This window comes from Pediculus humanus, genomic scaffold (assembly GCF_000006295.1).
Source record: "Pediculus humanus corporis 1103172107587 genomic scaffold, whole genome shotgun sequence".
Taxonomy (NCBI): Eukaryota; Metazoa; Arthropoda; class Insecta; order Psocodea; family Pediculidae; genus Pediculus; species Pediculus humanus.
This window is the reverse complement of record NW_002987201.1, coordinates 43,977-59,596: the sequence shown is the minus strand read 5'-3', so window position 1 is coordinate 59,596 and position 15,620 is coordinate 43,977. Positions and strand designations below refer to the sequence as shown.

At 30.2% G+C, this 15,620-nt stretch overlaps 2 protein-coding genes across 2 annotated transcripts in view; one reads left to right on the top strand and one right to left on the bottom strand.

The window, feature by feature from the left end:
• Positions 1-9,607, top strand: part of Phum_PHUM226120 (titin, putative) — a gene marked incomplete at both ends in the record, with an annotated part of 41,422 nt that extends 31,815 nt beyond the window's left edge. The window contains 21 exons of the mRNA XM_002425835.1: positions 33-308; positions 384-659; positions 756-903; positions 1,017-1,203; positions 1,279-1,822; positions 1,920-2,206; positions 2,282-2,501; positions 2,587-5,288; positions 5,383-5,516; positions 5,600-5,807; positions 5,889-6,041; positions 6,128-6,354; positions 6,439-6,729; positions 6,815-7,008; positions 7,101-7,278; positions 7,373-7,548; positions 7,628-7,897; positions 8,542-8,698; positions 8,797-9,114; positions 9,205-9,318; positions 9,405-9,607. Of these exons, the coding sequence (XP_002425880.1) occupies positions 33-308; positions 384-659; positions 756-903; positions 1,017-1,203; positions 1,279-1,822; positions 1,920-2,206; positions 2,282-2,501; positions 2,587-5,288; positions 5,383-5,516; positions 5,600-5,807; positions 5,889-6,041; positions 6,128-6,354; positions 6,439-6,729; positions 6,815-7,008; positions 7,101-7,278; positions 7,373-7,548; positions 7,628-7,897; positions 8,542-8,698; positions 8,797-9,114; positions 9,205-9,318; positions 9,405-9,607 (7,263 nt within the window). The remainder of the gene's footprint in view (positions 1-32; positions 309-383; positions 660-755; positions 904-1,016; positions 1,204-1,278; positions 1,823-1,919; positions 2,207-2,281; positions 2,502-2,586; positions 5,289-5,382; positions 5,517-5,599; positions 5,808-5,888; positions 6,042-6,127; positions 6,355-6,438; positions 6,730-6,814; positions 7,009-7,100; positions 7,279-7,372; positions 7,549-7,627; positions 7,898-8,541; positions 8,699-8,796; positions 9,115-9,204; positions 9,319-9,404) is intronic.
• A 3,996-nt stretch (positions 9,608-13,603) lies between these two features.
• Positions 13,604-14,457, bottom strand: Phum_PHUM226110 (rap1 and, putative; the record flags this gene model as incomplete). Its single annotated transcript, XM_002425834.1, has 4 exons — positions 13,604-13,693; positions 13,821-13,973; positions 14,054-14,182; positions 14,275-14,457. 4 exons carry the CDS (start codon positions 14,455-14,457, stop codon positions 13,604-13,606), a joined length of 555 nt encoding a protein of 184 aa, XP_002425879.1.
• Positions 14,458-15,620: the final 1,163 nt, after the last annotated feature.

Sequence of the window (15,620 nt, the reverse complement as noted above, 5' to 3'; positions counted from 1 at the left end):
AGTTTCTAAATTTTTTTATTATGAATGAATAGGTACCAAAGCTTAAGGAAGGAGAGGAATATATGTTCCGTATCAAAGCCGTTAATGATGTTGGAGAATCAGAACCTAGTAGACCTACCAGCGCAATAAAAGTTGAAGAACAGCCTAACAAGCCATGCATGGACTTAGGTGGCGTTAGGGACATAACTGTAAGAGCGGGAGAAGATTTCTCCATTCACGTGCCTTACGTTGGTTTTCCCAAACCATCAGCTTTTTGGTTTTTCAACGACAATGATATCAATGACAAAGACGATAGAATTCATCAACAGGTATTTATAATTTTAAAATTTTTTAGGTAATCAGGTATCGGTTTTTTATAAATCTTTTTTTTTTTTTTCATAAAGTTGGCCGATACGTATGCTAGTTTCGTAGTGAAAAATGCTAAGAGGTCAGATACAGGTCAATACAGATTGCAACTTAAAAATCCATCTGGTTATGACACAGCAACAGTAAACGTAAAAGTTTTGGACAAACCTAGTCCTCCTGAAAACTTACGCGCCGAAGAGTTTGCTGGTGAAGCTTTAACTTTATTCTGGAATCCACCTAAAGATAATGGAGGAGACGATGTCACTAATTATATCGTAGAAAAACGAGAAGTTGGATCTCCTACCTGGTCAAAGGTAGATTTACAATATAATTTTTCTAAAATACTTAAAATAAAATTAAAACTAAAAGTAATATAATACTTTATCAAAAAATTTTAACCTAATTCACAGGTGAGCAGTTACGTGACAACTCCATTTTTAAGAATAAGAAATTTAAATGTCGGTAGAGACTATGAATTTCAAGTTATGGCAGAAAATAAATATGGAGTATCAGAACCGGCAACAACAAAAGAACCAATCAAAGCCAAATATCCTTTCGGTAGGTTTAGATTAAAAATATTTTAATTAACCTGACTCTATTAAGAGTCATTCAATTTTAATTGAAAAGAAAAAAAATTTTTATAAATATTAAATACAAATATTTAATTTTAGATGTTCCCGGTGCTCCTGGAACTCCACGGGGTATTGAAACGACAGAAGATAGCATTACTATCACTTGGATGAGGCCACGTCATGATGGTGGCTCTCCTATAACGGGTTATGTTATTGAAAGAAGACTAATATCTGAGGATAAATGGATTAAAGCAAATCATATCCATGTTCCGGATACTACATACAAGTAAATTTTTTCACTGGCAAATAATTGCATATCTTATAAATAGAACATAAATTATACGTAATTCTTTTATTTCAGAGTACCTAATTTATTAAACAATCATACATACGAATTTAGAGTTGCTGCAGTCAATGCAGCAGGACAAGGTCCTTGGAGTCAGTCGTCGGACGAAATTGTTTGTCAATCATCTCCGTTTGCTCCTAAAATTACAAGTGATTTGAGCATAAGAGATATGACTGTAATTGCCGGTGAAGAATTTTCAATAACTGTACCTTTTGTTGCTAATCCTCGACCGAAACCTATTTGGACCATAAACGGAGAAGAAGTATTTTCTTCGGACAGAATTAAATTCGATACGACCGATATTCAAACAATATTTAAAAATAAATGCGCAAAACGAGGAGATACCGGATTGTACACAATACAATTAGTTAATTCAAGTGGTTCCGACAGTGCTTCTTGTAAAGTTTTAGTTGTAGATAAACCTTCTCCTCCGGTTGGTCCATTAGAAGTTTCAGAGATAACTCCCGAAACCTGTACACTCTCGTGGAAACCACCTTTGGATGATGGTGGCTCTCCAATTACAAATTATATTCTTGAAAAGTTGGATCCATTTTCAAGGGTATTTTTGATTAAGAAAAATTTTTTTAATTTGAAAATAATTATCATTTAAAATTAAACAATTTCAATTGAACAACTTGTGCTTTCATTTCTTTCAGGTTTGGGTTAAAGTAAGCAGTTTTGTAAGAAATTGTCATTACGATATGATAGGTTTAGAACCCAATAAAAGTTACAGCTTCAGAGTTAGAGCTGAAAATCAATACGGAATAAGTGAGCCTTTAGAAACCGATTCTCCGATTGTTGCTAAATTTCCATTTACTGTACCTGATCCACCTGGTCAGCCAAGAGTCGTTGACTGGGACTCAATGGGAAGTGTTACTCTTAACTGGGACAAACCTAAATTGGACGGAGGTTCTAGAATCCAGGGTTATAGAATCGAATTCAGGTATTTTATTTTTACAAATATTATTTTAAAATATTAAGGAATAAATTTTAATTTTTTTTTTTAAATTAATTGTAGAGATGTATTGGAGGACAAATCATTTAGAGCAGCGAATGACTACCTTGTTAAAGATACTAACTTTGTAGTACACAGTTTACTAAGTGGACATGAATATGAATTTAGAATTAAAGCCAAGAATGCTGCAGGTTGGAGTAAACCATCATTACCATCCTCAGCCTTCAAATTAAAGAGTAAATTTGCAGTTCCTTCACCACCTAATTCTCCAAAAGTTGTTAAGGTACTTATCAAATTTTCATTGAGTTATTTATAAAAATGTGTAATCATTTTTAAACATAATTACACATTTTTATGCATTTTTATAGGTTGGCAGAAACTACGTAGATTTGAAATGGATGCCGCCAACATCTGACGGTGGAAGCAAAATAACTGGATATATAGTAGAAAAACGAGAAGTTGGTGGGCCGTCTGTATGGCAAAAGGCTAATGAGTATAACGTCACGGATTGTGAATACACTTGCCTTAATTTGATTGAAAGAGCTGATTACGAGTTTAGAGTATTTGCGGTAAATGCAGCCGGAAAAAGTGAGCCTAGTTCTTGCACTACACCCGTTAAAATACAAGAAGTCGAGGGTGGTAAAAAACCAGAATTTACTCGACCTCTTACCAACCAAATTGCTCCAATCGGGAAATCAGTTGTGTTTGAATGTCAAGCAAAAGGAGTTCCTCCGCCTACAGCCAGGTGGTTAAAGAATGGACGGGAATTAACAATGGGTGGCAGATTTAGTTGTTCTGCAACAAAAGACGGCGTATTCAAGCTTGAAATTTCTGATTTGAATGAAATGGACAGCGGTGATATAATGTGCGAAGCAATTAATGCCATAGGATTTTCTACGTCAGTGGCCAGACTTAAAGTTGGAACGCCTCCTAAAATTGAAAAATTACCTGGCGATTTGTATCTACCAGAGAAAGAAAATGCCAAGATTAAGATATTTTATTCTGGTGACCAGCCAATGACAGTTACTCTTAAGAAAGGAGGAAGAGACATTGAAGACTCTTCTCGTATAAGATGTACCATATTTGATGAATACGCAATTATATTTATAAAAGAAGTAGAAAAAGACGATTGCGGAAATTACGTAGTAGAATGTAAAAACGATAGTGGATTTGCTAGTGGTTCATTTACTGTAACCACAACAGGTTTACCGGGTCCACCTCAAGGTCCACTCGGTGTAACTGATATAACCAAACACACTTGTACATTGAATTGGCTACCTCCCTTACATAATGGCGGTCTGAAAATCACTCACTATGTAGTTGAAAGAAAAGACATAAGCCATAATCATTGGGTGGTAGTATACTCCTATTGCAAAGATACCACATTTACTGTTCAAGGACTTACGGAAGGTCAAGAATATTTGTTTAGAGTAATGGCTGTAAATGAAAATGGAATGGGCTTACCTTTAGAAGGTAAAAATCCTATTAAAGCAAAAGCTCCATTTGATGCTCCTTCAGCTCCAGGCATACCTAGCATTGTAGAAGTAGGCGGAAACTTTGTTAATTTATCTTGGGATAAACCTGAATCGGACGGAGGTTCTAGAATACAGGGTTATTGGATCGACAAAAGAGAAGCCGGAAGCGAAACTTGGCAGCGGGTTAACATGGCATTATGTAGCCCCAACCAAATTAATATTAGTAACTTAATTGAAGGTCGTCAGTATGAATTTAGAGTTTTTGCACAAAATGAAGGAGGACTTAGCGCTCCTTCGGCTAATTCAACTTCTGTAAAGATTGTTGATCCCAAAGCAGCTAAATCTCCGGAAATAGTTAAACCACTTAGAAATGTCAACGCCATACAAAATCATAATGCACAATTTCAATGCACCATATCAGGAACTCCAAAACCAACAGTTACTTGGTACAAAGGAGCTCGAGAAATTACTCACAGCGCAAGGTTTCACATGTTTGCTGAAGGTGAAACTTATACTTTGATAATAAACGATGTATACGGAGAAGATGCGGACGAATACGTTTGCCGAGCGGTCAATAAAGCTGGAGTCAAATCGACGAGAGCTGAACTCTTTATAATGACGCCTCCCAAAATCAACGTTCCACCAAGATTTAGAGATACCGCCTTCTTCGATAAAGGAGAAAACGTTATCATTAAAATTCCATTTATCGGATATCCAAAACCTAAAATCACTTGGTCAAGAGATGGTGAAATAATAGAATCCGGAAGTCATTTCGCCATTGAAACCACAGAAAGACACGCTATTTTGACAATAAGAGACGGCAATAAAATAGACAGTGGCTCTTACAGATTGGTAGCTGAAAACGATTTAGGTCAAGATTCAGTCATTATTAATATTCAAATTAGTGATAGGCCAGATCCACCACAACGACCCATATGCGACAGCATAGGCGTTGATTCTTTGGCTCTTTCGTGGTTTCCACCCGAATGGGATGGTGGTTCTAACATAACAAACTATTCAATTGAAAAGCGTGAATTACCATTATCATCTTGGATCCGTGTAGGCAGTACGAGATTTAACACCATGGCAGTTACCGGATTAGCTCCTAATCACGAATACGAATTCCGAGTTTATGCCGAAAACATCTACGGTAAAAGTGATCCCGCTGTGAGCAGCGTTGTCAAAACGAAAGGTACCATCAAGAAGAAAATGAAAGAGAAGAAATACGAAGTGGATGAAACCGGAAAGAAAATACGAGGAAAATTCGATGGACCCATCAAAAACTATGACCAATATGTGTTTGACATATATTCCAAATACGTACCGCAACCCGTTGATATTAAAACGGATAACGTTTACGATTATTATGATATTCTTGAAGAAATCGGTACGGGAGCTTTTGGTGTCGTACACCGATGTAGAGAAAAGAAAACTGGAAGTATATTTGCTGCCAAATTCATTCCTATTTCTCACGTAATGGAGAAAGAACTGATTAGAAAAGAAATTGATATAATGAATCATCTCCATCACAATAAATTAATTAATCTTCACGATGCTTTTGAAGATGATGATGAAATGGTCTTGATATTTGAATTGTGAGTTTAATTTTTTAATATTAATTTTTTATACCGAGCTGATGATTTAAAAAAATGATAATAATAATAATAATTTCATACCTTTTTCTTAAAGCTTATCGGGTGGCGAATTGTTTGAAAGAATCACTGCTGAAGGATATCAAATGACCGAAGCTGAAGTCATTCACTATATGAGACAAATTTGTGAAGCTATGAAACACATGCACGAGAAAAACATTATTCATTTAGGTAAATTATTTAACTTCCATTACCTTTTTTTAATGAAAAGTATTTATTCTAACGTTGGCATTTTCCGTGATTATTCTTTTTAGATATAAAACCAGAAAACATTATGTGTCAGACGAGAAATAGCACAAATATTAAACTCATTGATTTTGGATTAGCTACTAAACTTGAACCAAACGATGTTGTTAAAATTTCTACCGGCACAGCTGAATTTGCAGCTCCTGAAATTGTAGAACGCGAACCCGTTGGATTTTACACAGATATGTGGGCTGTCGGTGTTTTGGCATACGTTTTGTAAGTTTTTTTTTTTTTAATGAAAAAATCAATGCTACGAAACAACGTACTCAAAATTTATATAAATTTTTTTTTTTTTAGATTAAGCGGATTGTCTCCTTTTGCCGGTGAAAATGATGTCGAAACATTAAAGAATGTCAAAGCATGCGATTGGGAATTTGATGAAGATGCATTTGCTGGAGTTTCCGAAGAAGGAAAAGATTTTATACGAAGATTACTTATCAAGAGTCAAGAGTATGTGTTTCGAATATGTATTTTACGTAAAACATTAATCGAGTCGAAAGGGATAAATAATTATTGTTATGATTTTGTTTTTATAGAAAACGTATGACTGCACATGAATGTTTAAGACATCCTTGGCTTATGGGAGATGAAAAATCTAAAACGAAATTAATTGACACGTCGAGATATTACAGAATGAGAGATAAAATTAGAGCGAAATATTCAGATTGGGATTCATTTATATTACCAATTGGTCGTTTGGCAGAATATTCAAGCCTTAGAAAATTACTCGTTGAAAAGTACAAAATATACGATTCATCATTCGGTAAATAAAATATTCATTTTTCATTCATTCACCTGTTTAATTTAAATAAATAAAAAAATTTTTTAACTTAATTTTTATTATTAGATCGAAGACAAGCCGCACCAAGATTTGTCATTAAACCGGTCAGTACTTTTGCATTCGAGGGTCAAAGTGCTAAATTCACGTGTAGGGTCATCGCTCTTGCCACTCCTACTCTTACTTGGTATCATAATAACACTGAAATGAAACAATCCGTGAAATACATGAAGAGATACATGGGTGAAGATTACACGTTTATTATAAATAGAGTAAAATTAGATGATAGAGGAGAGTATATAATAAGAGCTGAAAATCATTACGGATTCAGAGAAGAAATTGTTTTCTTAAATGTTCAACGTAAGGACAAAATTTAGAAAAAAAATTGATTTCCTTGGATAAAAATATTCCGTGGAAAATTTAAATTATTTGTTTTACATTACAGCATTGCCCAAAGAATTGCCAGTTTATAAACCGGAAGTCACGCAAATTCGAAGACGAGAACCACTTTCGTATAAGATTTGGCAAGAAGAAAAAGAAAGTGTTCCATGTTTCACTTTTCTTTTGCGTCCTCGTGTAATGCAAGCCCGAGATACCTGCAAACTTTTATGTTGTTTATCTGGAAAACCGACTCCCACTGTAAATTTAAATATTTTAATTTTCCTAAAAAAAATTTTTTATTAGCGTAAATAAGTAAAAATTTAAATTTTTCTTTTTTATCATTATTTTAGGTCAAGTGGTTTAAAGAAGGTAGAGAATTATCAAAATACGAATACACAATGAGCCAATCGGATGGTGTTGTAACAATGGAAATTGTCGATTGTAAACCAAGCGATTCTGGAAAATACAAATGCGTTGCTACAAACATACACGGAACTGACGAAACCAGTTGTGTCGTCATTGTTGAAGGTACGTTCCTTTTATTATCCCCCATTAATTTTTATTTTTATCCTCGATCCTGATTCAAAAATATGATTGTAATTTTTCTCTTTTCGCTAAATAGATCACACTCTGGAAAACGTTTCGATACCGGTACCTAAAATGAAAAGAGGTAGTTATAGCAAACCTTCTTACACGCCAACTTCTCAAACGACAAAACCAAGTTCTACCTATGATGCGCCGACAAAATCAAAACCGTCAACGACCACCACGCCAACCACCCCCGCATCTTCATTCGAGGTGAAAATTTTTTTTTTTTTTATCTGTGGGAAAATTGTTTTTTAAAATCGCATCGATAAATATTTTATTAATATTTTAGACGTCACTCAGCAAAGCCGTCACGGATGGTCTTTCCGGTAAGAAACCATTGAAAAAATACGGTGCCAAATTGGATTCGACAAGTAGTCCATCGAGATCTCGTAACACAACCAAAGAACTTATTTTACCACCGGATGACTCTTTGATGTGCGCTCCTAAATTCATAAAATCTTTGAATGATTTGACTGTCAACGATGGAGACATGTTAACATTAAGTTGCACGATAGAAGGTGATCCCGATCCTCAATGCGAATGGACAAAAGATGGACAAGTAATTTTTTAATTTAAATTATTTATTATCGATATTATTATTATTATTATTATTATTATTATTATTATTATTATTATTATTATTATTATTATTATTATCCACCATTAAACACGACAAGGCTACTTGTCGGAGTTTTTAAGTATTTATCCGAGGTTTCTACCCGATTCCTTAGGGACAAATACTCGAATTTCGGTGGTGCCACTTATTATAAGATAGCACCACATCAATTCTTGAAGGTCTTCCTGAGTCCGTCTTTTTCGATGGGAACGATTTGTCTCCTGAACTGGGCTCCAGTGACTAACATCTTTGGAGTGACCAGGGTCAGAAGCAGTGAAATTCACGTTCTCGTCGAGCTGCCTCAGGTCGACAGTAGAACAAGATTTGTTTTTTGGTTCTTACTTTGTCTTGTTCTCATTTTTTTTTTGCTCTTTTAAGCCAACAGCACGTGGCGTTCTCAGACGGTCACCCATCCAAGTTTGCACCACGCCCGATGCTGCTTAACTTCGGTGATCGTACGGGAACCGGTGTGACCAGCACGCTATGGCCGTTGGCTTTTTATTATTATTATTATTATTATTATTATTATTAAATTATTCCCGACAATTAAATTAATTGTTTTTTTTTTTTTTTTTAAATGCGTTCAGATTTTGAATTCTTCAGACGTAATCGATCTTAAATATAAAAACAAAATAGCAACTCTGTCGATAAAAGAAGTTTATCCGGAAGATGAAGGAGAATATGTATGTAAAGCTACTAATTCGTTGGGAGTAGCACAAACCAAATGTAAACTTACCGTTAAATGTAAGGAAGAAGACAAAGGGAATTTTTGGTTTTTTGTTTTGTAATAAAAGAAAGAGGTCATGACATTTTTTTTTTTTTTTTGTTTTTTAAATTGACAGCTGTACCTGTAGCAAGCAGTCAGCAAAAAGGAAGTGACAAACCCCCGAAAATTGTCGATCATTTGGTATCGCAATACGTTAAAGATGGGGATCCCGTCGTGCTTCAGTGTCGTATAATCGGTTCGGAAAAATTCGACGTCGTTTGGCTTCACAATAACAAAGAAATAAAACCGAGCAAGGATTTCGAATACGCGCACGAAGCCAACATTTACAAGCTTAAAATAAACGAAATATTTCCAGAAGATTCTGGAATTTACACGTGCGAAGCTTTCAATGACGCTGGAGAATCTTTTAGCAGTTGCACGCTTATCGTTCTCGGTACGCTAAATAATTACCATCATTCATTTACCTTAACTTTTTTTTATCGCCTTTCCTTTTTACTTTATTTTTTTGTTTTTTTGGTTCCAGTTCCATCAGAAGATCCCAAAGGACCGATATTTAAAACATTCCCTCAATCAGCTACAGTTGCCGAAGGTGAAAATGCAACTTTTGAATGCGAAACAGAAAAAACTCCGCAAAAAGGTAAAGAAGAAGAAGAAAGAGTAAATCATTGGAAAATTTCATTATCATTATTATTATTATCATCATTATTATTATTATTATTACAGTGACTTGGCTAAAGGATAACAAACCGATAGATGAAAAAGTAAATAAATATCAATTCGTTATGGATGGAAGTAAAAAATTTAAATTTGAAATAACAAATTGCGGTCCTACGGATGTTGGACAATACACGGCCAAAGCAGAGGGAAAAAAGGCAGAAACGATTGCGTCATTTATGTTAAACGTCATACCACCGGGAGATTTATAATAATAATAATAATAATAAAATTTATCGTCTTTGTCGTCGTCATCATCATCGGTCCTCTTGTTTAAAGTTTTTATTTTTTATTGACACCCATTGTTTTTGTCCTTTTTTTTTTTTTAATAAACGATTACTTATTCTTATCAATACAAACATAAACATAAACATAAACATAATTTTGTTGTTGTTGTTGTAATGATAACCGTTCGTTCGTTCGTTCGAATTTGGAGTTTTGTAAATGGAACACTCGACGATAATTACAAAAAAATTTTTTTTTTTTTTTTATTATTTATTTAATCGTGCATTTGAACGATGTCGAATCGATTAGTAAATGTGTTCCTTTTTTTTTATTTATTTACAAAACTCCATTACGAAAAAAACACAAAAAAAACCTACAAAAAAAAAACAAATTTAAATAATATTTTTATTTATTTATTTTATTTTATTTTATTTATTTATTTTATTTATTTAATTTAATTAATTATTTTGCGAATCGAAAAAAAAAACCGCTTTAAATTATTATTATTATTAATTAAATTGCAAATTGAATCATGCATTTGTTGTTTCTTTTTTTCTTCTTTTAAAAATAAAAAAAAATTGAAAATAAATTTTAATTTATTTATTTATTTTTTCATTTAACTTTGCAAATTTACATATATAAAGAAATGATAATAATGATAATGATAATGACGCTTATGATAACGATGTTGTTTTTAACTTGTTTTCTTTTTTTCGAATTAAAAAAAAAAAATTAACGAATAACCATAGGCGTAAACAAACACAAATTTTTATAAAATATGCATGATGAATACTCGTACTTTTATCATTATTATTAGTATCATTATTATTATTATTATCATTATTATTATTATTATTAATGACAAAGAAAAAGAAAAGAATTAAATGTGATTGATTTCTTCATTTTAAAATGCGTCGTCAACCAAATTTCTTTTAATTTTTTAATTTTTTTTTTTTTTATTTTTAAAAAATATATATATATATAAATGTTATTAAATAAATAATAATAAAATTAATTATTAATTAATAAATTTTTATTTATTTATTTTCTAATCCTAATTATTGAAAATTTTTTTCTTTCCGTAATTTTTATACATAATAATTAAATTTAAAAAAAAAAAAAAAAAAAAAATTTAAAGGATGGATGACGAATTTAATAACATTTAAAATCCATTCGTTCAATCATTCATTCATTCATTCATTCATTCATTCGGTTCGGGGGGTATGAATGACGTCAATAAATAAATATCAATCGTCACGAATTTTCTTTTAAAAATAAATGGTATCGGATTATTATTATTATTATTATTATTATTATTTGTTTTATTAACAAAAGCATGAAAATTTTCAATAAAGCTTTTTTTACTATTATTATTATTATAAGCAATCAAACCGTAAATAATAATAATAATAATATGAAACGATTCGATACTTCATTTTATAACGGACCAAAAAAAAAACCACCGTACGATGATAATAATAATAATTTAATAATAATAATAATGATATTAACGATAACAAAATTTTCTAAAAGAAAAAAAAGTACGACGTCGAATAATAATAAAATTAATTTTCTTTTTGTCTGGAATAATTCATCCCCTGACTCCCCACCCACACCACAGCCCACCTTCATCCCACTCACTTCCTTCTCCCCTCCTTTTCCCCCCCGACTCAAACGAAAAAAAAGGCGAAATTGATAGAAAAATTTTAATTTATTTTCAAAGGAAATTTTCCGGAAGAAAAAATTTTATAAAAACAAACAAACAAACAAACAATCATAAACATCAGTTTTTTTATTAATTTTATTATTATTATTATTGAAATTTGAAAATAAATAAAAATAAATAAATAAATGGCAGAAAATTAATTAATTAATTTTTTTTTCTTTATCTTATTTATAATTAATTAATAATTAAAAATTCATTTTTTATTTTTAAACTAAGTGAAATAAATGATAGATAGTAAAAAGAGGGTGTGATAAAGATAGAGAGAGAGAGAGAATATTTGATAATAAAAGAGAAAAAAAAAACAACAACAAATATTAATAATAATAATAATAATAATAATAATAATAATAACAATTACTAATTTTACTGACAATTAAATCCAAACAAATTTTTTTTTTTTTTTTTTTCGTTTTTCTTTATATCTTTTTTTCTTCTTTCTTCTTTTCTTCTTTCATTTCATTTTTATTTCATTTTTATTTTCTGTGCAGTAAAAAAAAAAAAAAAAAAGAAAAAAATGCGATTCGACTACTTTTAAAAATTTTTTTTCTAATATTTATATTTATATATATATATAAAGATTTTTTTTTTTTTTGGAGGTACGAAAAATGTGTAAAAAAACGGGAATGAAAACAAGAAAAAAAAGGAAGAAACAGGGATGGATACCTTTAGAACAACCCGAAAGGTTAAAATAAAAGAAAGAGAGAGAGAGAGAGAGAGAGGAGAGAGAAAAAAAAAAAAAAACGTTGTTTCTGACTCATTGAGCTTCTCCTTCTTTTTCATTTTGTGTTCCTCGATTTAAAAGGCACAAAAGCTCGGTAACTGAAACCTAATTTAATCCCCTTTTTTCCATAATAATAATAATAATAATAACGATAAAAAAAAAGGAAAAACTTTATAAAATCATCATTTTTTATTTTGTCATTTGTGATTTTTTTTTTTTTTTTTTTTGCTCATACAACGTTTTTTTTTTTTTTTTTTAATTTTTGTTGTCTTCTCCTCCTTTTCCTCCTCCTCCTCCTCCTCCTCCCCCTCCTTCTTTTTTTATTTATTTATTTATTATTTAATCGGAAATTAATAATTTTTTTTTCGTTTTTTTTTTTTGTTTTTTTTTCCTTAATAAGGTACAATAATAAAATCTTGAAAATTTCCAAACTTTTTACAATTCACTATTATTAATAATAATAATAATAATAATAATACATTAAATACTAATGCAATTCAAAATTTGTTACTCGGAGTATCGAGTGAGAGAGAGAGAGATAATAATAATATTAAGGCGAAAAAGACATTGAATAAACATCTTTATCGTTGGAAAACGAGGTACGATTTTTTCAAAAAAAAAAAAGAAAAAGGAAATACGAGAGAGGAAGAGAGAGAGAGAGAGAGAAAACTATATGTGAAACAGTGAAAAAAAAAAGAAAAGACTAATGTATGAAAAGGTATGTACAAGAAAGAAGAAAAAACATAAAAAAAAAACGATAATGATAATAACAATAACAGTAATAGTAATTAATAATTATGCATGACAATAATATTAATAATAATAATAAAATGTAAAATTGAAAGCGATTCCTCCATTTTCCTTTTCCTCCTTCTCCTTCTTCTCCTTCCTTTCTTCCTTTTTTCCCCCCGTAAACACCAAAAAAAAAACTCACGATGACGTCACCGAGACAAAAAAAACAAAAAAATAAATTTTTGGTACAGTTATTAAATCATTTCATCCACTTGAATTTTTTTTTTCTTCTGCCACGATGAACTTGATTCCCGTTTTTTTTATGTCCTCCCTCTTTCCTCTCCTTCTTATTTATTTATTCTTTTTCCTCTCCCACTTATCGGTTGTTTTTGTTGTTGTTGTTTTTTTTTTTAAAAATTTGATTCTTCCGTTTATTGTTTCGTTTTTTTAAACAATTAATTATTCTTCGGCATCATTTCCCATTTACAATTTATTTATTTATTTATTTATTTAATTATTTATTTATTAATTTACTTTTTTGCTTTGTTTTGTTTTGAATTATTATTGATAATTATTATTATTACAATACGTAGAAAAAAATTGTTTTTTTTTTTTTATGTAATTTGATTTTTGTTTTGTTTTTTTTTTGTATTCAATTTTGTATTTTTTTTATTTTTATTTATTTATTTATTTACTTATTTATTTATGTATTTTTTTTTTATTTTTATAAATTTTAAACGGTTTAGCCTTTTTTTTGTTTTGTAATAACATTTTTTTTTTTTTTTTTTTGATAAAACATAGTCTTTATAGGAGTACACATAAGGATTTCTTTTTTTGTTTCATTTTTTTTTCAGGTGATTTTTTATTGACCTGTCTTACTAAATCGTAAAATATCTGAAAAAATAAATAAAATAAAATTCACATTACATTTTAATAAACTTTCACGGATGGAATTTATCATAATAATAATAATAATAATAATAAAAACCATTTTGTCAACGCGAAAAATTTAATTACTCACATCGATTACATTGATTTTAGCTTTGGCAGATGTTTCCATAAAAGCGCAATTAAACTGACGAGCTAAATTTATACCATTATCTTTCCCGACGACTCTTTCTTCTTCCAAATCACACTTGTTACCGACGAGTACCATGGGTACATCGTCCGTATCCTAAAAACAAACAAACGAAGGAAACGTGTTGTTAAAAAAGAGGGAGGATTTTCTTTCATCGAATTCAAATTTTCACATACCTTAACTCTTAATATCTGTTCTCTAAGATCTTGTAAATCATTAAACGTCGACTGGGCTGTTATTGAGTATACAAGTATAAAACCTTGACCATTTTTCATGTATAAGTCTCTCATAGCAGTAAATTGTTCCTGGAAAAAAACGAATGAGATGATGATGATGATGATGATGATTATCACACAAAAGGAAAAAAAAATGTTTTTTTTTTTTTTTTTCTCCTTACTGTTCCAGCAGTATCTAATATTTCAAGCATGCACTGCTGACCATCGACTTCCACCTGCTTTCTATAGCTGTCTTCAATTGTCGGATCATATTTTTCTACAAATATTCCCTGTACGAATTGAACGGTGAGGGCGGATTTACCAACTCCTCCACTACCCAGCACCACAATTTTATATTCTCTCATTCTGGCCGTGGTTGGTGATTTTTATTCGACACTAATCTACTGGAAAAAATAAAAAATAAAAAAATTTAATTTTAATTTCTTTCTTTCTCTCTCTCTCTCTCTCTCTCTCTCTCTCTTCAATTTCATCATAAACTTTCAAGTCAATTTTGTAACATTTCTTCGTATTCTTTTTTCTTCTTCTTCTTCTAATTGTTTAATTATAATTAATTAGTGTTTTATTAAATTTAGGCCAGCTGCAATATGGCGGATCGTATAAGAAAAATGAAAAAAAAAAAAATTCCTTTCCTGCAAGTACTTTAATATATCCATTCCTACATTCAATTAACCAAAAAAAATTCGATTCCTTTTTCCTGTACGGGAAAACCCATAATAATAATAATAATAATAATAATAATAATAAGTTTCGAATGTTTTCTCATAACAAACGTAACCTTAAAAAACTTGGAACGTTTATCGTTGACTTTCGTCAAGAAAAAAAAAAAAAAAACGCACTTATACAATCCAAAAGAACGTTGATAAGATAAAATTAATAAAAGTTGCAAATTAAAAAAAAAAAAAAAAAAAAAGGAAAGGGAAAAAAAAAAAAAACAAAAATTAGCACAGGAATCAACGAAAACAAAAACAACAACAAACACAACAACAAAAAACAAAACAAAATCCACACAAAATTTAATATCAACATATTAATACATAATTAATAATTTATTTTTTTTTACTCAACATTATTTATAATACCTTCAAGGTTAATTAATAACAACACAATTATGTTTTTTTAAAATTCTTTTTCTGCTATTCTTATAAGGTGATTTCTTTTTGAGAGAGAGAGAGAGAAAAACAATTTAGTTTTTATAATAATAATAATAACATTTGGCATTTAATTTTATTAATTAAATTATAAATGATGACGTCGACGGTGACAACGATGACAACGATGACGAGGACGACGACGACGATAATGATAATGACAAAGATTTTTAAAAAAAAAAAAAAGAAAAAACGAACATTAAATTTTTTTTTTTTTTATAAATAAACGACAAATAAACTTTTTAATTTAAATAATTTTTTTCAATTTCCGGTTTTTAAAAAATTTAATATTTTACATTTAATGTATAATAATAATAATAATAATCTAATAGACAATTAATTAAACCATTGTTTTTAAA